The sequence below is a fragment of the Lygodium microphyllum genome, chromosome 19 (assembly GCF_053477565.2).
Source record: "Lygodium microphyllum isolate KBCC chromosome 19, Lygodium_microphyllum_v1.1.10, whole genome shotgun sequence".
NCBI classification, from domain to species: Eukaryota; Viridiplantae; Streptophyta; class Polypodiopsida; order Schizaeales; family Lygodiaceae; genus Lygodium; species Lygodium microphyllum.
The window spans coordinates 99,684,748-99,707,729 of NC_141153.1; the positions used below are offsets into that span (position 1 = coordinate 99,684,748).

Below are 22,982 nucleotides of genomic sequence, written 5' to 3' on the forward strand. Positions count from 1 at the left end.
TCTCCACTAACAAAAATCATGTAGATTGGCTCACGAAAAGCCTCACTACTGAGCACTTTGCCTTCCTTAGGAGATTGATGGTGGGTGTTGGATGAGATGACATTTTTTCTCATCCTGTTGTACGTGTGTACATTGTACTTTTTTTTTTCACTCCTCACTAGGGCAGATTCGCCTTTAAGTGGGAGGTTGTTGGGGGTAAAGGAGCCTCCGCCTAGCCGCCTACGTATTACTACACTGATAGTACTCGCCACTGCACACTGTAGGTGGCGGGCACATGTCACCGTCACTTTATTCTTTATTCTTTTAGTGACAGTTTGAATAAAAGGAAGGCTTGGTCACACATTGTGACTATTGGAGTTCCTATTTGTGTCTCTCTCTCTTCTTGCTCTTGGTCTCCGCCATAGCTCACTTCCAAGCAAGCTTCGATCCTTCTCACCTTTCAGAAGGTGAGCATAGCATGCAAAGCTCTACAAATAGGGCTACACATGCCACCACAACCCGTTGTAGTTGGGTTGGGCCTTGATGAACAATGTAAGTACCTATTGTTGGATGGCCTAACCCCCCAGGAGATTAATGCACTGGGGTTTGTAGAGGAGGTATAGCAAGAAGATCGCCAAAGGGGTGAAGCTGAACTACAATTTGACATGGGCAGATTTGAAGAAGAAGTGATCCCGCAACCCTCTTCACCCCACTTTGAAGAACAACAGCAGTCATCAACAGACACATCCACCGAAAGAAAAACCGCCCTGAGGGAAAAGAGAAAGAAAATGGTGGAAGAAGCTAGACAAAGATTGAGGGCCAAACCTATGGCACAGCAGTCCGCACCTCTTCCACCATGGCCAAGTGACTTGCTGGCCAGCTTCCATGTAGAACTCGTAGTCTAGGAGAGACAAGAATAGGAAAAAGGACCTTGCCGCAAGAGCTGATCATGTAAAAAGGGGTGGGTGCCCATGGAATTTTAGGGCTTGTATATTGACTTTTAGGGTATAATGAGTCTTTTAGGGTATAATGAGTCTTGTAAATCCTCTCTTTTGATGCTTCTCCATACACCTTAAGTTGTGCTCTCTCAAGCTTCCTCTTCTCTAAGCTTCATACTTACATTCCTACAATCCTAAATCCATTAGTGTTGATTATGACTTATTGCCCTTATATATAATCATCTCTATCATAGTTTATATCTATATAAAATTAAGGTGAGTGTGATTGTCTCTATGATAATTATGCATAAAACAAGGAGAAGTTACTTTTGCATGAAAACACATATCATGCAAAGTTTGTGACCAAGGACAATTTCTTGCTCTAGTATAAATAGTATCTTCATATTCCTATGTTCCCATTTGCAAGTGGATCTAATTACTTAATGTTTATTGGCTCTAGATGGCTTAGAATGGATGTAAAAGCTCACCTATTTAATAACATGTCTGAAAAGCTCACTTAAGCAAGCTTGCCAAAAAATGCACTCCATATTTGTATGCAAAAACAATATTAAAGGAAAAAAATGATTTAAAAAATGCATTCCATATTTGTATGCAACAAATAAAAATGAAAAAACCCAAAACTAAATAATATTTTACAAACTATGCATTAAAAAATTATAGGTGTTTAAATACAAAGGACATACATATCATTGAGCTTTGCATTGTGCACAAGGGACAAAGCTTTGAATAGGGTATGTATACTAGCATATTTACTAGCATAGTTAATTACATGTCTATAGTTTTCTCACACTATTACACTCACTTGTAAACATTTTTTATTGTAACAGCATTTTGTGTCAATTATTATAATAACGCTTGTGTAGAATGCTCCGCATAGATTGGTCCTATAACTAATCTAAACTTAAAAATCCGAATTGAAATATAGCATAGTATTAAGACAAATAAAAACTAGTTTACATATTGTAAAACCAAAGAAAAAGAAAAAGAAAAATATATTTCTACACAAGCTCTCAACTTGCTTCCTCTTAGTTGTTTCCTACTTTCTCTCTTAGAGAGCTGAAGAGGAAATCGAAAAGAAGCAAAAGAAAATAAGATAAAAAAGAGGAGGAGAAGAATAATAAAAGTAACTTACCTTCTTCTGTGTAGATAAGAAGTGTAAAAAATAAAATATGCTTTCTCCATGATAACTCTCAACCATGGCATCTCTCACATGGAAGCTCTTGGGCCTCATCTTGTGTCTTACTTATCAACCACTTTTTCAGTTAGTCCTCCTTTAGCATTGCATGTCTTGAAATGAGACTTAAAAATAAAATAAAGTGATGGTAGGGTTGAATATTTCTTCATGTTTTAAGCACATTTATATGCATGTTTAATACTACATTAGGTTTTGAGTTTTTCATGTGTCTACCTACATGTTTGTATTAGCATTAAAAGTCCACGATGTCGACAATTGTACATGCAATGTTGGATGCACTCTTGAATGTGCATCTAGCAATTACTTCAATGGTTTGATTCTACCAATATAGTGTCTAATGCACACATGTTTTTTGTATTAATGGCTAGTTTTATGAGTCTTTTATGTATACCATAGGGGTGTCCACTACCGCCTCTCTAATTTACACTAGTGTACGGATCCCTACTAAGAAATGTTGACTCATCGATCCAAAAGAAGGCCTTGGAGGCTCCTTGGAGAGAATGCCATTATCAAGTGCTTCTATGTTCACCATAGAAGTGTTTTGCAAATGATAATCCAAACATAATTAGTGAGGATGAAGGCAACGCCTCAAATCAATTATTCCAAGTTCATCAGTATTTGCATGAAGTGCATAGCTCCATCATTAGCCAAAATAGAGGTGCTTAGGCTTCACCATAGTAATGATGATAATGTGCTCTCAAAATTCTAGGTTAAGGAAATTGACTAGAAAGGGTGATAAGATATCTTGGACATCCAAGGATTAGTTTGACATGTAGGCAAAGGTTGATTTTTTGAAAGAGAAGATTGAAGGTAAGCTCAAGCATTGGGGTGGACTACCCTTATCATTGCTCGGTAAGATATGTTAAAGCATGTTCTTCAATTTGTGAATGTGTTTATGCCTCTTATTTCCCTTTCTATAAATTTGCATGAGAAAGAATTGAGAGTTAGTTCAAAGTGCTTGTGTGGCACAAGAGAAGTTGAGAAGGCTTGGCATTGTATTAGTTGGAATCAAATCACTTCTAGCTAGGAGTATGGTGGGCCATGCTCCAAAAGTTGACCAAGAGAGCTAAACTTTTTGGGTGCAAACTATTATGTAGATTGGACTCCTCCAATCTTGGGCTAGTCTACTTCAATTTTGGATTGAAATATCTCATGTGTCAACTCGGCCAATGGTTCATGGTTAGTTGGTAGGATAGGAACATGTCTATGCCCTATGAAATAGAAATTAAGCAATCAAGGGCGGTTGATAACATCATCAATGCTTGGATTAAGTGAATCTCTAAGATGGAATGGGAAGCCATCCAACCAAAGTTGATCTAACTAAAGGTGATGCAATTTTATTGTTGTCGATCTAAGGCAACCATCTTTCAATCAAAGAAGCCCATCATTATTTCATGCCAATCCAAAGTTATCCTAATCCATTGTTAGCAAGGGTATCACAATATGGAAGGGTTGATGGCCTACTTCATCGTTGCTTACTATCATGTTTAGGCTTAAGTTTTACATTGTAAATAACATTCCTCTTCCAAAAGTAAAGCAAAAGTCAAATGTTAAGGGTATAGGGTGGATGCGTGCCATTTGGGAAGTCTAGATGAGAATGGATCCACCAAGTAGTCTCTAAAGTTTGGATAACTATACCCTTTTCTAGGATTAGTTACTTTTCTTTGTGAAATATGGCTCTCAAGAAACTTCCCATAGGTGATACGTTGGTTGATACTATGTGTGATATATTTTCTAAAGTAAGAGAGAATGGTGTTTCATCATTGTGGAAACTAGGAACTCTAAGGCCCTTTGAAAAAAATGTAAAAGTGGTGGGTCACTTCAAGCCTGCATGACATAATTACATGGAAACCAACTTTATTGGGTGCTAAGAAACGAACTAGGCGCTCCGTGCCTAGACTCGCCCTTCACACCAGGGCGGGCGCAATTTTCGCGACGAGGGCGGGTGTTGGACGTGGCACCCACCCCCGCGTTTCTTTGTGGGGAGGTTGAGGATTGCCACATGACACCCGCCCCCAACCTCCCCTTAACTAATAGTAAAGATGAGTCTGAGGCTTTTTATTTTGTTCTAGAATGAAAGTTTCATCCTTATGGCCACCTAGGATGCCAAGAACGAGGTATGAAAAAAAGTAGATGGTACTCGATTAACCACACAAAAACCATTTCACCAAGTCTTAACCCTACAAATCATTTAACCAAGTTAACCCTACAAATTGTTTCTTCAAGTGGCCAATCTCCTTATTTTAACTTCCATGTCAAAAATACATCTCTCTTATTTAATAGTTCCCTTGCCAATATTACGAACCATGGTTGACATTAGACGTGAACTTTAGAGATTCTACATATTGCTTCCCTTTAAATCTAAAAACATAAGCGCCAAAGATGAGGCATGAATACAATGCATTATGCAAAGGTTACACCTTTGTTAAGCATATTGAAGATAAAACAACAAAGGAGCGAAGGTCAAAGATGAAACTTGCATAGCAGATTTTAGGATTAGGACTTTCTAGTCTGCCTTAATTACATCATGCATCCCAAATCATTCATTGGCCGCCTCAGCTACATCATACATCCAAATTGAAACATTCTCAACTACCAAGCGGCAAGGGTGCGAGGGTTTACAAGCGTTATACAATATGTGAACACTTGCGGGCTGCCCATACTATTGGCTGCATCATGCGGATACCGATTGAAGAATCCTCGGCACGATGTTGTGGAGGTTTCTACCTAAGAATTCTACGATGGTGCAAGGTGTAATCTTTATTTAAAGTTGGTAGCACTACGGTGAAACTTCCAAAGTGGAAGTTAAGCTACTGATCAGATTCCGGTAACTACCCATAGTACGATATGCAAAGTATTTTGTTGATACCGCGTGCAAGTCGTTGTATTGCTTCACGAGGATTTACCAGGTCGAACTTTGGTTACATCTAAAGGAAGCCAAGAAACGCAAGCTGTACGATGGGTTGGAACAATCGAGAATTAATAATATGTTTCTAGCAATCATTGCAACAGTTTCAGACAAAAAAAGGGTCTGTGACATGCTTGCTCATTTCTATTATCCGCTCAAAATTGTACAGTTAACAATCGCCGATTCTCAGCTGCTGGAGTATACTACACGACCGCACCCTTAACATTCAGGGTGGCCAAGCCACCTAACTCAGTATTCTATATGTTTCCCCACACAAAAAAAAGAGCCAAAAAACGGCGAGCTGCTGTGGTTTCCTCGAAGAAGTGCGTCTGGCTACGGCTATGGCTATTGGATAGTCTATTTAGCAGTAGTATATTCCCTACAAGGGATGGCAGTATGCGCCCAGGGAGTGATCTGCAAAACTGTTTCCTATTTTTGGACAAAGGAGGATCGCTTCGCTATTTAACTTGACGTAGAAGCATATTACCGGCAGGTGACCGTGGGGCGCGGCCATCAGTTGGCCTTCCGAGCGGTGGGGCATGCCAGGAGGGGCTGCTTCATCTCGCAGGAGAGCTTGAGGACTTCGGAGAGGTCCACCGGCACCTGCGGGTGGGGCGACCAGGAGAACCGGTGCAAGAGGCGAGCCGTCCACAGCTGCACGGTGGCGTACCCGAGAGCCCTGCCCGGGCACACGCGCCGCCCCGCCCCGAACGGCGCCAACCTCAGGTCGTTGCCCCGCACGTCCACGTCAGCCGCTAGGAACCTCTCGGGCTTGAACTTCTCCGGCTCCTCCCAGATCGTCGGATCGTGCGTGATAGCCCACATGTTCACCATAGCTGTCGTCCCTGCGGGAATGTGGTGGCCCGCCACGTGTACGTCCTCGATGGCCAGCCTGGCCCACGACAGGAGCGGTCCCGGGGGGTGCATGCGCAGGACCTCCTTGATCACGGCCTGCATGTAGGTGAGCTTGGGGAGGTCGACCTCGCGTACAGTGTCTGAATCGCCAACCACGCCGTCGATCTCCTCCTGGATGCGCCTCTGCGCCTCTGGGTGCAGAACGAGCTCTGCCAGAATCCATTCTGTGAGGATGGCGGTCGTGTCGGTACCACGGAAGATCATCTCCTGCACAACAGTAAGAAAGACGCACTAAGCAAAGCTGTCCGGATTCATATAAATACATTGACGGAGGGTCTTTTGCTCTACTACAAGCATTATAGTAATAGCCTGAGAAATCCTACTCGTGATTCACTCATAGCTTACTGAATGTCCCTCGACTTTAGGCACACACGTAACTAACCTAAAAGAGGATAGCACAGGGCTGAACAAAACCTCATTAACACACAACCAATGTGGCTTCGCAAAACCGCCAATCGTGATTCAGTTAACGGAATTGGGCCAGCATACAACCAATATAGTTTCACTCAACCACTACTCGTAATAAAGCAAACACAAGATATAACACAATTCATTAGCTCGTGAATTACTCACCCACAGGACAGCTATCATATCCAAATCGGACAGCCTTTCCGACTCTCCTAGAGATAGTAGAACATCGACGAAGTCCTTGCAACCGTCCTCTGCTGCGGGAGCTTGCCGGTGCTCGTCGATGATGGACTGCACAAACGTCTTGACGCGTCCGACGAGAGACTCGCAGCGCTGCGTGATGCATTGGCTATCGAAGAAGCTCAAATACCACGGAAGATGGTCAGACCAGTTGAAGGCTCCAAGGAGATCGAAGCCTTCGCGGATCATGCCCTGAAGCAAGTCCGCTTCGTGGCAGCCGGCGCCGAAGTCATAGGTGCGGCCGAAGACGGACCCCATAATGTTATTGACGGAGGCGCGCTGGAGGAACGGGCGGGGAGAGACGGCACCGTCAGAGGACGCGGCGACCACGATGGAGCTGAGCATGAGGGAGGTTTGGCGCTGGCGGAGGGGCTCGTGGGAGGCAATACGGCGGGGGGAGAAGAGGTGGGTGGCGGCGATGCGGCGGAGGCTGCGCCAGTAGGCGCCGTAGGGGGCGAAGCCGATGGCGCGGTGGAACATGAGCTGGCGCGCCGACTGCTTGATGGGGCGGTCCGCGAACGCCGAGCTGTTCAGGAGCTCCCGCGCTACGTCAGGCGCGCACGTCAACACGGCGCGCGTATTGCCGAGACTGAAGGCCATCAGAGCGCGCGCAGAGCAGCTGGCGGCCAGCTCGGCCAGGCGCACGTGAGGGCGCGGCCCGCCCATGTCCAGCAGGCTCCCCACGATGGGCCAGCCCCGCGGCCCTGGGATGTGGTCGGGCCCATTTCTCGCGCTCTTCTGCTGCATGGCGCGGCCCCAGGCGTGACCGCCCGGCGCGGCCCAGTACATTAGCGCAGTCGTCGTGCATATGAGCAGCGCCGCGGTCAGAGGTAGAGGGACAGACGAGAGCACATGGCCGGCTGCGGGAAAGGAAGAGACGACCGGCGCATAGGCCAGGAATGGCAGCGACAGCGACCACCATGCCGCCCCTTCAGAGCGTATCACCGCTGGCATGGTTGAGGTGGAGACCTGAGCTGCAGTTCCATCCATGGCCGCCGTTCCACAGACAACCGAGTAGAGCAGCTGCAACAAACATACCGATATCTTGGACAATACAGCAGTTGAAGAAGCCATGGTTTGAGGATAATCCAATCAGAACTTTAACCCCGCTTAGTGTGATATTGTTGCTGAAAGATGGAGACGGAAAAACAGTTGAGAGAGAGAGAGAGAGAGAGAGAGAGTGTGTGTGTGTGTGTGTGTGAGAGTGTGAATGCGTGAGTAGATATGCTTTGCTGCGGGGAATAGACAGTTTGTTTCAAGAGTTCGCAGCTGCAGCTCTTTTAAAGGGCCCCATTCCTGTCACGTGCCCTAGCAAGCTAAAGAGTATATATTTATTGCCGATATTAATGATGCGTTATGCCACTATCTCAAAAGAGAGAGTCTAGAGAGAGAGAGAGAGAGAGAGAGAGAGAGAGAGAGAGAGAGCCTAGACTCTAGAGGGGACTCCAGAGAGAGGGAGAGATCTGAGAGAGGTTCTAACTTCCTTTGTAAAGCAGCGAGGTTCTATTGTTTGCAAAACTTGTGGGCTGGCAAACATGTTGGGGCCCCTATATGGGACAAACATGGAGACCACATTTGGACCTTGGGCGCCCAACATCTTGTGTTGGTAACTTGGGTGTCGCTCAAACAGCTCCCCAACATTGTTCATTCTTGTTTTTTTCAGCAATTCCTCTTGCCTTCTAAAGCCATGTCCTAAGGCTCCCCTTCCCCCTTCTAAACAATTAAATTTATCTTTTCACTAGTTAAGGTTGCACACAAACCTTCCAACCTCCAATTGCTTTTGTAAGATAAAAGATTAAGTTACAACTATGTCTAGAACATGTTTCCTACATAAGCTTACAACATCTACAAAGTATGCCTTCAAAAATCAAGCTCAATAAACTAGGTTCGTGTTAAAGCTTCATGTGTGCATTGGTACTCCTTTTGGGTATATGACAAAGTAAAATTCAAATTGGATGAGAATAGGCCGCTTATGAATTTTTTGCTAGAGTTCACAATGACTTGATTAGCAAGTAACCTCACTCTCTAGAAGAATATAAATCAAGGCACACAAATATTGTCACCGAGTCACCGACTTTCTTAACCTTCCGACAACATATTTCACCAAAGGACATCACATGGAAACACGATTCTAAGAATGAATGATTTTTCATAAGACAACCATATAACTATTACCACGTTTCTATTTCCAACAAAAGGTTTGCATTCTCTTGCAAATATTGTGAGCGACAAGCACTTGCTTATGTCGCAACATTAAGCCCAATGTTTGATCCAAGTCAATGTTTGGAAGTTGTTGGCATGTAGATTATGCTTTATTTTGTGTAGGCTTGAGAAAACCTACCAACCACCACACATACTTCAAGGAATAACCCCCGACAAAAGCATTTCAACAAAGGTAAATATAGATTAGTAGTTGTAGTTTTTTTGTTCAAGTTACAAGAAAGCAACATTTGTGCTGACAATACACATGCTCGTGCCTCAAGATGAGAGTTAAATTTGAGATCTGGAAATACAAAAATTGACCCTTTGTTTCATGGTATTGTAGCATCTATAATGATTAACATTATTGATTGGACGATCATTAAATACATATGATATAGAGTTACAATTGAGGAATGTTTCACATGGTTAAATACTTGTGATATCTCTATGTGGCATTTTAAGGTTAGCAACTTTAGTAGGCACCACTTGAACTACATTTTTAAAGAGCGGCTATGAAAAGAAAAACTCCATGAAATCAACTTGCAGATTAGGTGTATATACTTTCAAGATATGATGAATAATGGTTATCATTATCTAATGCACAACTTCAAGATCTTTGCAAAAGGTTAATTTTACAATTATGTAAGGACATGTGTAATTAGGCTTTATGCTTGAGAAGTTGTTCAAGTAATCAAAATGCATGTTGATGTGAGCATGAAAACTTTCACCATTTAATCATCATATAGATAAGTAATCCCATTCTCAACTTCATTATATAACTATACTAGTTTGTTGTCAATATGTAAGGCAATGTGGGAAGAGGACATGCAATTGTATAAGCATTTAGCCCTAATTACGCAATATGTATCATATGTCTCCTTATGTGTATTAGAACTTGGATGAATGATTAAGAGCAAAAAATAAAACTCATATGCATTGTGACTGCCCCCCAAACTCATGTACGCTATAAATAATTCCATGATGAATAAGAGGTTTTGTCTATCAAATTCTATGGACTCTTAACCTTAACAATGAGAGAGCTAGAAAATCATGACAATGGAAGGTCTAAACAATTAGAGATGCCATGTATAACATGATTTAGCTTTTCAAAATCATGTTAAGTTATTGCCAATTGTTTTTACCTTGTATGATTGAATCGTACATGCTTAATTATCTCACCAGACCCAAAAGCAATGTTAGTATATGCAACTATGATAATAAGGAAAGTGATACAAAAAATATCCGCACTTACAACCATGACATGGAAGGTAGCTCTTCCTTACTAGCGTGTTGGCATTACAACTTAAGTAAAAACTTGAAACCTTTTGGGATGATGATCTCATCCATGAATATGTTTGTATGAGCTTTGATGGTGATGTAGACAAATGCTAGATGATGTATGAGTGTAGAAGGTGTGTGTGTGCGTGTGTTAATAGGTGCAATTTATTAGAGGGTAACACTCCACCTACATAGTGCTTGATGGCACAGAGATCCAATCAACCCATCGACCACCATTACCTATATTGAATTTTGTATCTAGAGATTATTCTCCATATTGTAGGTGGACTGAGGCCCTAGTACCATGCCACAATGCCACAATAGATGTTCCTATTGAGTGTTACCACTTGGAAGGTGCCTCAGGTGTCCATTACCTTCATTAGTTCTTTTTCTCTTAACCAAATAGTAAACTCCATATAAGCTATCTCCTATCTGTATGGTCTATTCCTTTTAGTGTCTAAATTAAGAAGCCTACCATGTGCCCCTAATGCCTATCATGGCTTCTCCAAGAATCTCCTCATGTAAGGACCTTACAACATTAGGCACTCAAAATAGAGATGGATAATTGAGGGGTGGGTATTTCAATATCCTCTCAAACATTTGTCTTTGTTACATGTAGACATCTAAATTTTCTTCCTATTGCTTTCATGCTTTAGTTTAATGGTGCTTGTTTTTCCTTCCTGTTACTTATAGTTTTGCATTTCATCTCTAAGTTGTACATTTTGGAAGGATCAAAGCTCTTGTTCTCATGGTGCCATTACACTCTCTTTCTTCCCCTTTTTGTTTGTGACTAAATAGTAGCAAATCAAACAGCTCTCAAGTAGTGGACTCTTCATGCATCTTAATTTCTTTTCAATACTTTCATGTTGTTCCCAAAGAAATAGTTCAAATATGTCTCAAATAAGTTCCTTACAAAGGACAACTACTAAGTAGCTCGTGTGCTAATACACTTAGAAGCATGTAGAAAGAGTACATTTCCTTAATGTGTCATATAACAACTGCATAAGCATATATCAACATGAGAAAATAGTTCTATGCACCATGCGTGTATCATTGTCATGCATGCACAAGAGGTGTCTATGGTGATTGGTGCTTTTTAGAGGAGGGTAATCATGGTGGCTCAAAAAGAAGGTTGCTTTTAGCAATTTAGAAACATAGCCCAATGAAGGATCTTTTTATCTTTTAGATGTTTTTTGTCCAAGAGGTTAAACTGATTTCATACTAAGCACGTTTTGATGTTACCTTCAAGCTAGGTGCTTGACCTTCATTAACATGTCACTTTTTGAAACATGTGACATGGAAGTGTGGACCATTTGGACTCTAGCTGGTGAGCACCAAGTGTCCATTCAGAACGTTGGAAATGTTTGACTTTGCACCTTTGAGTTGTGTTCTAGATGTAGGTTGTTTACCTAGATTGAGCTAGATCGAAATGCAATTTGAATCATAAGTCTGCATTTATGTTTGTGAAGAACAATTATTTAGATACTTGATAGGTGTGCATAGAGTTGGTTTCTTCAAGGAGGGAGGCTTAAGCGTCAAGCTTTGAGGAAGAAAGCTTATACTCTAAACAATTTCACAATGGTGACATAAAAGGAAGTTTACTATCTTTTGCCCTTTATATTATAGGAAACTTGGATTCATGTTGTGGCTTCAAGGGCTTCAACAAAGGCAAAATAACACAAGAAGGGCAACTAAGTGAAGTCCAAAGCAATAGCCACTTTCTCATTGCTTACATTTGTTCCCATGCTCAAAGTTTTCCATAAGGCAAAAGATGGTAACCTCCTTGCATGTTGCTAATTTGCCTAGAGATTTTAGTTCCCATGAGCGCTACAATGATCATGATGGCACTTGTAAGGTAAGCACATACATACCCTCAAGTGAACGTTGGTGGGTGGGCTCACTAGTGAAACCTGTCAAGCATAGGAGGGGCAACACAAGAGAATGTGCATTATTGTGTCATCTTCTTAGTAGTAGGTGATCATTACTGCTTTTTGACCTATGCTAGGGTCATCTAGCATGGGAACTACTTGAAAATTGTCAAGCATAGGAGCAACACCACAAGAGAATGTGCATTATCGTGTCTTCATCTATGATCTTAGTAGTATGTGATCATTACTGCTTTTTGACCTACGATAGGGTCCGTCTGAATATTAAAAATTGACCCCTTTTGATTAAGATAGATAAGGGATGCTAATGCTAAATACGTTAATAAAGCCCACATACTATTACTTTTTACTAGGTAGTACGAGGTGTGGCACATGATAAGGCGGGTGGGCGGCGGACATGCTCAGTTACCTAGATACTGACTCCCCGATTTGATGGTACGTCAAGTCGTGCTGTGTGGCGGCTGCGGCACGTGGCGGGGGGTAGGGCTGCCACGTATGAGTGCGAGGCTGGCGGCAAGGCGGCGCAGAGAGCGGCTGCGTGTCGGCGGGTGTTAAAGGAGGGGGGAGGCTTCAAAATCAGTGCTGTGGATATTCTGGAAATAGGCAGGAATGTAGACACCTATATAGGAAGGGACTCAGGAGGTGTGTTAAAAGCGGGGCATAACGCCTTTTATTTAAGGTACCTCGGGGCCGGGGGGGGGGGGGGCGAGGGGGGAGAGAGAGAGAGAGAGAGAGGGGGGTTTGTATTGAAAAGGGCGGCTGTGGGTTGGCTGGCTGGCTGGCCGGCCTCGTTGGCTTGGCTCCCTTCTCGCGTTTCGCGGTGACGGTTTCACGGCACCCGCATTCCTACACACGTTTTGGCTGCTTCCAAGGTCCCCAGCGCCCCCCCCCTTCTCTCTCTCTCTCTCTCTCTCTCTCTCTCGCGTCCTTCCCTCGAGGTGCTCTCTCATCACATCCCCCCCCTCCCCCCCCCCCTCTCTCTCGCCCGTCCCCTCCCTCGAGGTGCTCTCTCATCACATCCCCTCCCTCCACACACATTCCACGCTACCCTTCACACATCGCCACCTAGGCCCTCATTTCCATGACCATGCTCTTTTGGCCTCCATTCCATGTCACGTCCTCCCCAAAAAAAACTTTTATAGAAGCAAAAAGATCTGTAATATTCTATTCAAAAAGAAAATTCCAAGGACACTAATTTGTTAGGGCTAATGGAGCCTTGAGGTCACATTGTCAAGCGCTTCCCTACTGATAAAACCAAACACACTAGCCAAACATACCAGCTGTATGAAAAAACCACCAAGCTAAACTACCAATTTTACTCTAACTAATAGGTGAGTTCACCTTGTCGAACATGAGCTGCTTGCCTGCTCCTAGATCTCTTGTAAGGTTAGAATTCTAACATCATTAGAGCTCCATGTGTCCAAACTCGCACCATGACCTTTATCCCCCAAAAATACATAAATCAATCAAGTTTACTTTTTCTTTGAAATTGCCCAAATAAGGGGCAACTTTGGACCAGATTTGCTATACAACCCTTCAAGAAGATGTGTTTAATGTTTTTTACCTCCCCCCATTTACATTTTCCATCCAAAAGGCCCCTTTATTGAAGGTTATCAATAGAGTTAAAGGCACCACAAATCACTCTCCACACAAACAATTTGAATTTGAGCATGAGTTTGCTAGCCCATATCCTTTTGAATGTGACCTCAAGCTTGTCTTTGACGATTTGCACCCCCCAAATACTTCTTATTTAGTCCAAAACATTATCAGCTGGCTTGGAAACAGTTAGATAAAATAGGATACCAATCAATGACCTATACGTTGAAGCATTAAAATTAGCTCCTTTTTTCATCCTTAGAGAGCTTTATATTGGATTCCATGGGAGTTTTGATAGAATGACAGTTGAAATACTTTATGAATTTGTCTAGAATTTTAGCAACATAGTTCTGTTTGGGAGAAAAAGGTTGCTTCTTTGGACTTGTAAACTTTAATGCCAAGAATGTAATGCAAAATTCCCAAACCTTTCATGTCAAATACTGAAGAAAGTTGCGGTTTTATGTCACTAAATTGGGCGATGAGACCATTTAGAGACCAATATTCCTAGTGCATCACTTAATGGGGTGATCAGAGCACCGTGACGGGGATATCTAGTACAAGCATCACTTAATGGGGTGATCAGAGCACCATGACGGGGATATCTAGTACAAGCATTACAAGTTATGAAGGGAGAAAGAAGTGTCTACCAAGTGTAAGAGTGTACACAAGAACCAAGGAGTTACACATAAATGAAGATGGATTGAGTTCTAAGAAGAGGAAGTGCATTAGCATTATGTATATGTATTTATGTGTGCATATGGGGACATCTGGGAACGTTTACTTGTGTGTAATGAGTATTGCATTCATTTGGGATCATCCTCTCCCTTACAAATCAAGGTTTAAGGTCTTTTATTTCATTAAGAAAGACGAGAGAGGTAATTCTCTCACTAAGAAAGATAAGAGACGTGATCCTCTGGAAGTGAGGAGAGAAGTGATTTTCTCTTTTTAAGGTCTAAAATGACACAAGCTTTTGTGTGGAATTCAATCTTAAGGTTGAGGCCCAAGGCAATCTAATGAGCTCTCCTTATCTATGGCTCAAGGTGGTTGCATGGACCACAAGTTAAGAGTACAATTTAAAAAGTTGATTTTTTAAAAATAGACATGGTGAATCCATTTTTAAAATATCTCCGATAGAAAGATGATCTCTAAAAACTGCCCGCTAGGGTTATCGAAAACAACGAGATCTACAACTTCTGTATTGGACATTTTTTCATCCGAGCAATGCACAGAGAGATATCTCGAAAAAATTGGTGCTGCAGAGTAGGTCCTGGAGCAGCCATGTCTTGCATGAAGATCAACCTTTCCAATCTTGGTACTCAAGTCTCTCTCCAAGAAGAGAAGCTCTTGAAAGCTTATAAAAGAGGAGGCTCTCCTTGGGTGTGGGAGAGGTGAAGGAAGCATCACTTTGCATGCATCCAGAAGGAAGCATCACTTTGCATGCATCCAAAAGGAGAAGAGAAGGTGCAAGTGCTGCAGAAGCTCTGCTGGAAGAGAGAAGGTGCAAGTGCTGCCAAAGATCAGCTGAAATCAAGTTCCAAGAGGAGATCCCTACACATATTGTGTAGGAGAGAAGGTGCAAGTGCTACGGAAGCTCTGCTGAAATCAAGTTCCAATAGGAGATCCCTATGCATATTGTGTAGGAGAGAAGGAGAGACTTAAGAAGGATCAAAAGGTGTCAACTTCCAAGTTGTTGAAGTGTTAGCCGGTTGTATACCGTGCAAGGAATCGTGATCTTGTTCCCAAGATCTACAAGTAAGAACTGGTTTATGTGCAATGGAGGAGCTTGCTCCTTGTCAATAATATAACTCCACAAGGGGGGGACTGGCCCATCTTCTAGCCCCTAGTGTGTTGTCAACCTTTCTATCTCTCTCTCTCTCTACATCTTTCTTTTCTCTCATATGTTCTCTCTCTATGCCAACATAATATCTACCATATATCTTTTAAGTATATAAGAAAGTCGAGCGTGTATCTCGGATCTTATAACATTTTACTTTAACAATCATACTTTCATTGCTGCGTATATATAGTCAACAAATCATCCACATATAAAAGTACCAACACAATGTTCCCTTTGCATACCTTGTAGTAGAGTGTACTACCTGCATTAGTCTTACTAAAAATGGCAGATGTAAAGTGTTGATCAATCCTTGATACCATGCTCTAGGGGCTTGTTTGAACCCAGATAAGCTTCTCTTTAACTTACAATCCAAGTTTTCTTGCCTTGCTTTTGCATAACCAGGTGGTTGAGCCATGTATGCCTCTTCTTTTAACATCCCATTTAAGAAAGCATTATGCACATCCATTTGATATATATTCCATTTGTTTATGGTAGCAAGAGAAATGAGAAATCCAACTGAATTCATTTTTGTAATTGGAGTATACATTTTATGATATTCTACCCCATGTTCTTGAGAGAATCCTTTCACAACTAGTCTAGCTTTATGCCTTTCAATCTTCCCTTCTTTGTTATACTCGATCCTATAACCCATTTTCAACCAATTTCTTTCTTTCCTTTGGGAAGCCCACAAAAATCCTAAGCTTTATTTTTATACAAAGCATGCATTTCTTCCTCCATGGCCTTTTTCCACTCATGTTCTCTACATGCATCTTCGCACAAAATTGATTCGTCTTACTACATAATATTTGTAAGCAATGCAAAGTTGGATTCTTCAACCTAAGAGATTGAATCGTCTATTTTTGGATGTGTTAGAATTTGAGGTTCTTTTCTTTGTCTTGTAGACCTCCTAAGAGCATCCATTCTCAAATGGTCTCCTCATCTCCAACATGGTCCAAATCAACTATTTCTCATGGTTCTCTTGTGTGGCAGTTGGCATAGGCATCAAATCTATAGACATGTTGTCTTTTGTATTCTTTTGTGTTGTATCACCTACAAGATATTTCTAGCCTACATATTCATCCACAATGACATGTAAATACACTTCTTTTGTTAGGATCATACAACTAGTATGCCTTGCTAAATTACTATAACCATTAGAACACATTTGATAGATTTTGAATCCAATTTCTTCCTGTGCTTATCAGCTGTATGAGCATAAGCAATGCTTCCAAACACTTTCAAATGACTTAGTAATAGCTTATGACCAGAAAAGGATTCAAAAGGAGTTATGCATTTTAAGGCTTCAGTAGGAGACCTATTCATTAGATAATGTCTTAACAGCTTCAACCCACAACATATTGGGCGCACCTTTCTCTTTGAGCATAAATCTAGCTGCTTCTACCAATATTTTGTTTTTCCTCTCAACAACGCCATTTTGCTAAGGTGTTTCATTGCAAGTCAGTTGCCTCTTGATTCCATTTTCTAGAGAGAACACATCAAACTTATTAGAAAGATACTCATCACCTCTATCATATTTGAGAAATTTGATTCTTATCCTTGTTTCATTGTCAACTAGAGAAGACTTCAGATTTTTGTTTGAGTAAGTATACCCAAGTATATCTTGAGTAGTCATTAATGAATATGACAAAGTAGATTGAATCATTCAATGAAGGGGTTTGAGAAGGACCCCATACACCCATATGAATGATATCTAAGACTCCAAAATCTCTTGTGGAGCTTATATTGAATCTTTAACTTGCTTGCTTTTTCCATAGCAACAAGCTTCACATACACCAAGATGATTATGTAGAGCTAGAATTCCTATTGCCATAAAGTTAGATTTCAATCTCAAAATGATTTTGAAGCTCAAATGACTATACCTTTTGTGCCATAGCTTTGTAGAATCCATACTTTTCTCTTCCATGTTCATTTTGTTCAAGTTGGGAATGTAGGCACCTAGTTTGAATAGTCTACCATGCTTTGTTCGTTTTGCAATCACCTTGTAGCCTCTTTTCCTATCCTTTATGAGACATCTATTTCCTTCAGATTCAACTTTTTAATCTCTTATAGCCATGGAATCAATTGATAACAAGTTCTTTGCCAAGGAAGGAATAAGCATTTGGAGTACTATTAGCAATGTACACCATTGGACCAACATTTATAGTAGAGAACTAAAGTATTTTTTGTGAGAGGTTATGTGGGAGCTTGCCCCACTATTGATCCACTAAGGTTCTTGTACAATATCCTAGTTTTCAGCCTGTATGTTGTTAGCAACATCATATTCAAAAATAGACAACAAATTTTCCTCCCCAAAATGAGAGGTTCCTTTTTTCCATGAGGTTTCCATGTTTTTCCTTCTTTTCTTTCAACTACCAATCTCTTTATAATGCCATTTTTAATGAAAATAGTTGCATCCTACATTTGGTCTAGAAAAGTCTCTTTCTCTTCCATGAGTATATCCTCATCTAGCATTGCCATTTTCTCTTCCATAGGAGGGCTAAGAGTATCTAGTATGACTTTGATTATTGTTGGTGTTGTAGTTATTGTAGTGTCCTCTACCTCTGGCTTTAGTTGCACGTGATCTTCCTCTCCCTCTTCTAGTGAAGAGACATGCATCATGTGAGCATTCACTTCTTCCTTTACTACTCTTAATAGCTTCTCTTCTTTGATGATGATCATCTATCACTATATTAGGGAATTTGGGAAATCTCGTATAGTTTGGGAATTCCCAATATAGTTAATATTTGGTCACATGATCAAATCTTGTCCCCTTACTTGAAAGTGGAGTCTACCCTAATTACTATATAGGTTGTCTTTCCAAGACCCACTTTGAAGCATGGGTTAATATTTAGCCACATGGCCAAATCTTCACCCCTTATTTGAAAGTGGAACTTGGGAGATTCCCAAATTCTCTAATATGATGCTAGATTTGGGGAGAATCTATTGAAGCTCATCCAAAGAAGGCTTTTCTTTTTGGATGATCAACCCTTGCACAAGGATGTCATATTCTTCACCTAGTTCATTTGTCATCACCATGGTGATCTCATTATCTGACACCATATCTCCAACAACCACTAGCTTGTCATGGAGCTTCTTGACCTTCAAGACATATGATGTAGTAGTCGTCCTTTACAACAATGGCTACTTGTGATTTGATTTGTAGCATGCATCTTTGGGAGTCTTCACATCATGGAGCTAACTCAACAACTCATCTTTCACGTTTTGTCTTATCAAATGGACACCAAGCATGGTTCTACCCTATTTGCTTTTGGCATCACCAACAACTTCAGGTATTTTGTCTATGTCTTCCACCATATTCCAAGAGTCATAAAGAAAGAGGATTGTCTCATTACGATGCTTCCAAGTTCCATAGTTGCTCTCATTGAGCTTTGTTGAAGATTCTAGATTGGCATTGGTCAAGGAAGCCATTCTTCCTTTCTCTCAAAATAAGTATAATATCAGTCAAGAAGAAAACTCTCGCACAATTTACTAGGATTGCTAAGTAGAACCACTCATACAAAGCTTTGGTAAGAGAGCAAGTTGGCTCTGATACCAAGATAAAAGATAATGGAATGTATTGAGATGGAAACCAAGTACTATTTTAGAGTTAAATAAATACAATAGACATAATCAAATCCCAAAGAGAAGAGAGAACACAAACTCAATAGTTATATGACTAAACTATTAAAGTACAATGATAATGCTCCTAATCAAACTAATGATTATGTTGATGGAGAATCACTCAATGCACTCGTACAAGGTTGAGTTGAAGCTCAAAGTTATGCTACTTGAGTTCTATATTCAATTCTCTATTTTTTATTCTCTTGAAATGAGATTTTCATAGCCACCACAACATAGTGCAGTAAACTATGCTATCAAGATTTAGTTGTTGATGCTACATCAAGGCTGATCTTGTCAAACCCTTTGATAGGTAGATGGCCCATGATGTAAGAAACAACTCTTTTTGATTTTTCATTCTCAAATTATGGCTATAGCTTGAGATATTCAGTTGCTCAAGTAGATAGGTAGGTGCAATCGTGATTTCCTGTACTTTTTAACCAGCCATACTATAGGCTAGATTTTGAATATCTAAGCTGAATCTAGCTAATGCCAACGATTGAGTTGTAGATTACTTTATGTGGAATATCTTATCTTTTTACATCATATAAATTTAATTATAGGATCTTGAGATATTAACCTTGCCTTTCAAAAAGCTAACTACCTAAAATTTCTACTTAAATGTAGAAGAATCTTTTTTACTTTTTCCATAAAGTATATAGGTTTTTTAAAAAATATTGAAATGTATATTTTGATATCCTTTCATCTTTGTAGCATCATCGTCATTAAGCATATTTCTTTGTATGCTAAATAGCAGTAACCTGTATGCTAACTAGCAATTACCTTTATGCTAACTAATAGTGTTCTATTTATATGCTAACTACTAGTGTTATGTTTATATGTTGATTAGGAAATGTATGCCTATATGTTAATTGGAAGTACTATGCATGTATACTAATTAGCAATTGTTTTCTTGAATGCTAATTACCAATTGTTTTACTTGTATGCTAATTAGTAGATGTTTATTTGTATGCTAATTAGCAGATGTCTATATGTATGCTAATTAGCAAGCTATTTGCCTATATGGTAATTAGTAGTATTGAACTTGCATCTTCAACTTCTGCCTCTTATGTTGCCACTATTTTTACCTTCTAAGTGCCAATCCTTCTTACTATCCCCTTGATATGGCTACAAACATGCTCTCCAATCAATGGAACCTTTTCTCCCATGTTAATTGGCTATCTCCTTTTGTTGAGGTGGGTGGTTGTAGCGATTGTTAAGGCCAAATCCCTTGGTTGAGATAGATGAGATGGTAGAGCCTGATCGGTTGCTTCCTTTTGTCTTTCCCCAACTTGGGAGCATATGCAATGGTAGTGCTTCCACTCTTCTCAGTGCTCTTACTTGAGCCTACTTCAAGCAAGGAAGAGTGAGGTGGATCCATGGTAGCTAGCCCCTCAGCTCTACTTGGATGTTTAATTGATTTCCAAATGGCCAAGTTACAGTCTTCCACCTCTTTCCCCTTTAGACCATCTTCTTCTTTCGAGAGCCTAGCTTGTCCTTTGGCCTATGTTCTTTTGGAATCCTCTAAAGCTACAACATCCTCTTCTTCCAATGCTATCTTCTCCTCCTCTCCATCTTTCTTAGAAGCATCTTTCTTTTTCCTACCCTTGGTAGAGGTCTTGTTCTTTCCTTTCTCTAATTTATCCTCTTGAGGGGTCTCATCTAACTTCATTTTCTCAACATTTTCTTATGTATGTCCTCCAACTTGGCTTGCTAAGACTCCTCATCTCTTTTCCTCCTTTCCTCCTCCATATTTCTTTGTCTTTGGTTCTACACTCTTTTCCCACCTTGAATAGTTTGTGAGACCTTGCCATGCTTGTGTTTGAACTTGTTCAATAGATGCACTAGATGTTGCCTTGCTAGCATCCTTGTGTGTGGCCAATTTTCTTTGGGTCCCTTTGAATTATTTCCGGGCTAGCTTAGCCTCTTTTTGTAGTCATGCCATTTCATCATCCTCATCACCTATAGCAAAGGGCTCTTCTTGTATCTCCCTTGTCATTGAGATCACCATTTGCAATGATCATGTTGTAGCTCCCTCTCTTGTACATGTTATTAGTTGTTTAACTGCTCTAGGATCATTGAGGGCCTCTTTAATAATAGCTTTGAGCACTACTCCAAACCCCACTAGGGCTACCTTTCTTGATGCTTTTTCCCTCGTGGGTTTCTTGCTCCCTGTTGTCACATAATCCAAGTCATTTGGGGTTTTGTGCATCAATCCTTGAGGCATTGGTTGCTATGATATATATAGTGTTTCTAGTGTAGGCATTGAGATCTAGTTTCTTCATGTTTCCTTTCACAATATCTTCAACCAACTCCACATGAAAGTATTTGGGGCTTGCCTTGCCTCTCATGGATAACTCTGTTGTTGATTCCAACCATTTTCTTGTTGTACCTCTACACAAGAAAACCGAATTGAGAGATTCAATAGTTTTCATGAAGATTTAAAAAATTTTGCAACACTTGAACCAATCTTTTATACAATAGTAATTCCTCTAATGCATAGAATGTGTGTTTTGATATTTTCACTTTGTGCTCCCTCCCCTTCCCAAAAAGTTTGCAATGCTTCCTAGCTTGCCACTGCTAGTTGTTGGGTTCGCATGGTGCAAGTTTTTCTATGATATGCACACTTCTTCAAAAGAAAAAATGAAATGCATTAATGAATTGATAATATCTAAAGTGATATACAAGAATGTGGGGCTTTATTGTTATCTATTGGCTTTTGTTGCAATAGCCAATTGTAAAGGATTGTCCATTATTGCATAATGATTCGTGCCACATGGTCTATGCCAACATGTTTGATGTAGGTGAGGATATCTATGAGGAAATCCCTAGGTTAAAGAGTCTTGTATGGTGCAAGTTTTTCTATGATATGCACACTTCTTCAAAAGAAAAAAGGAAATGCATTAATGAATTGATAATATCTAAAGTGAGTGTTATTTATATACAATAATGTGGGGCTTTATTGTTATCTATTGGCTTTTGTTGCAATAGCCAATCATAGAGGATTGCACTCCATTATCACATAATGATCCATGCCACATGGTCTATGCCAACATGTCTGATGTAAGTGAGGACATCTATGAGGAAATCCCCTGAGCCCATGTATCTAGCAACATGAAGTTCTTCCTCACTTAAAACCTGGTCCAAGTAGGGGTGTAGCATAATGTGGTCTTCTAATGGTTGATTCAGAGTCGAAGCAAGCACTCAAAATGATGTTAGGGAAATGTAGGTGGGATCATATTGAATTGCCATTATGGCATGTCACTTTGCATCAATCATTATCTGGCAGTTGATTCTTTCCCATTGTGCATGTTGAGCAAACCACTTCTTCAAAATGGGGATTTAGACTTGGCTAAGTAGTCTAATTCATCTAAGTCCTCTTGTATGGTCTCTATGCAACTTCATTTAAAATATACGATTAGGTGATTTTTGAGAGCTTTGTTAATGGTCACTTGGATAGCTATCAGTTACTCTAAGATGTTAGAGTGTTCTATGAAAATAAATTCATATTCTACCCATGAGCACAAAAGGGTTTTGATAGCTACAAATGTATCTTCATTTAGGAGACCTCAATCCAAGCATTCGTAACTATGTGTACAAGGTAAAAGTTTTATCAAGGCATCGTTTGCTATTGAAAATGCTGTCACTCGTATTGATAGCCATGTCTGTAGTAAGTTCTACTATTGATGGTCTATGATAAGGTGGGAACAATCTTGGAGGTGATGCAAGTTTAGTGTAACATACTTGGTGGGTACTATTACTTGACCTCAAGCAAGGATTTACTCGAGATGTGAGTCTTGGCTCTTTAGATTGGCCATGGTCATGGAGACGTTGTCACTAGTGCTAGTTGATGGCTACTCCTTGGATGGATGTTGATTGTGAGAGCCATTTGTAGGTGGGGATGATGATGACCTAGAGGTACTAGCACTCAATATTGGCTCCTTAATTTCTTTGCTTTGGA

General features: G+C 40.5%; 1 protein-coding gene across 1 annotated transcript; it reads right to left on the reverse strand.

Annotated features, from left to right (window-relative positions):
- Positions 1 to 5,176: 5,176 nt before the first annotated feature.
- LOC148020198 (cytochrome P450 78A4-like) lies at positions 5,177 to 7,820 on the reverse strand. The gene is made up of 2 exons (XM_087700922.1): positions 6,530 to 7,820; positions 5,177 to 6,163 (listed from the first exon to the last, which is right to left on the reverse strand). The coding sequence occupies exons 1-2, from the start codon at positions 7,676 to 7,678 to the stop codon at positions 5,555 to 5,557; spliced, it is 1,758 nt and encodes a 585-aa protein (XP_087557048.1). The 5' UTR covers positions 7,679 to 7,820; the 3' UTR covers positions 5,177 to 5,554.
- Between the last annotated feature and the right edge of the window lie 15,162 nt (positions 7,821 to 22,982).

Excerpts from the sequence above, each read along its gene's own strand:
- LOC148020198 (XM_087700922.1), bottom strand. The coding sequence starts at position 7,678 with ATGGCTTCTTCAACTGCTGTATTGTCCAAGATATCGGTATGTTTGTTG. Across the intron at positions 6,164-6,529 it reads ATATGATAGCTGTCCTGTGG|GAGATGATCTTCCGTGGTAC; the intron begins GTGAGTAATTCA and ends ACTGTTGTGCAG.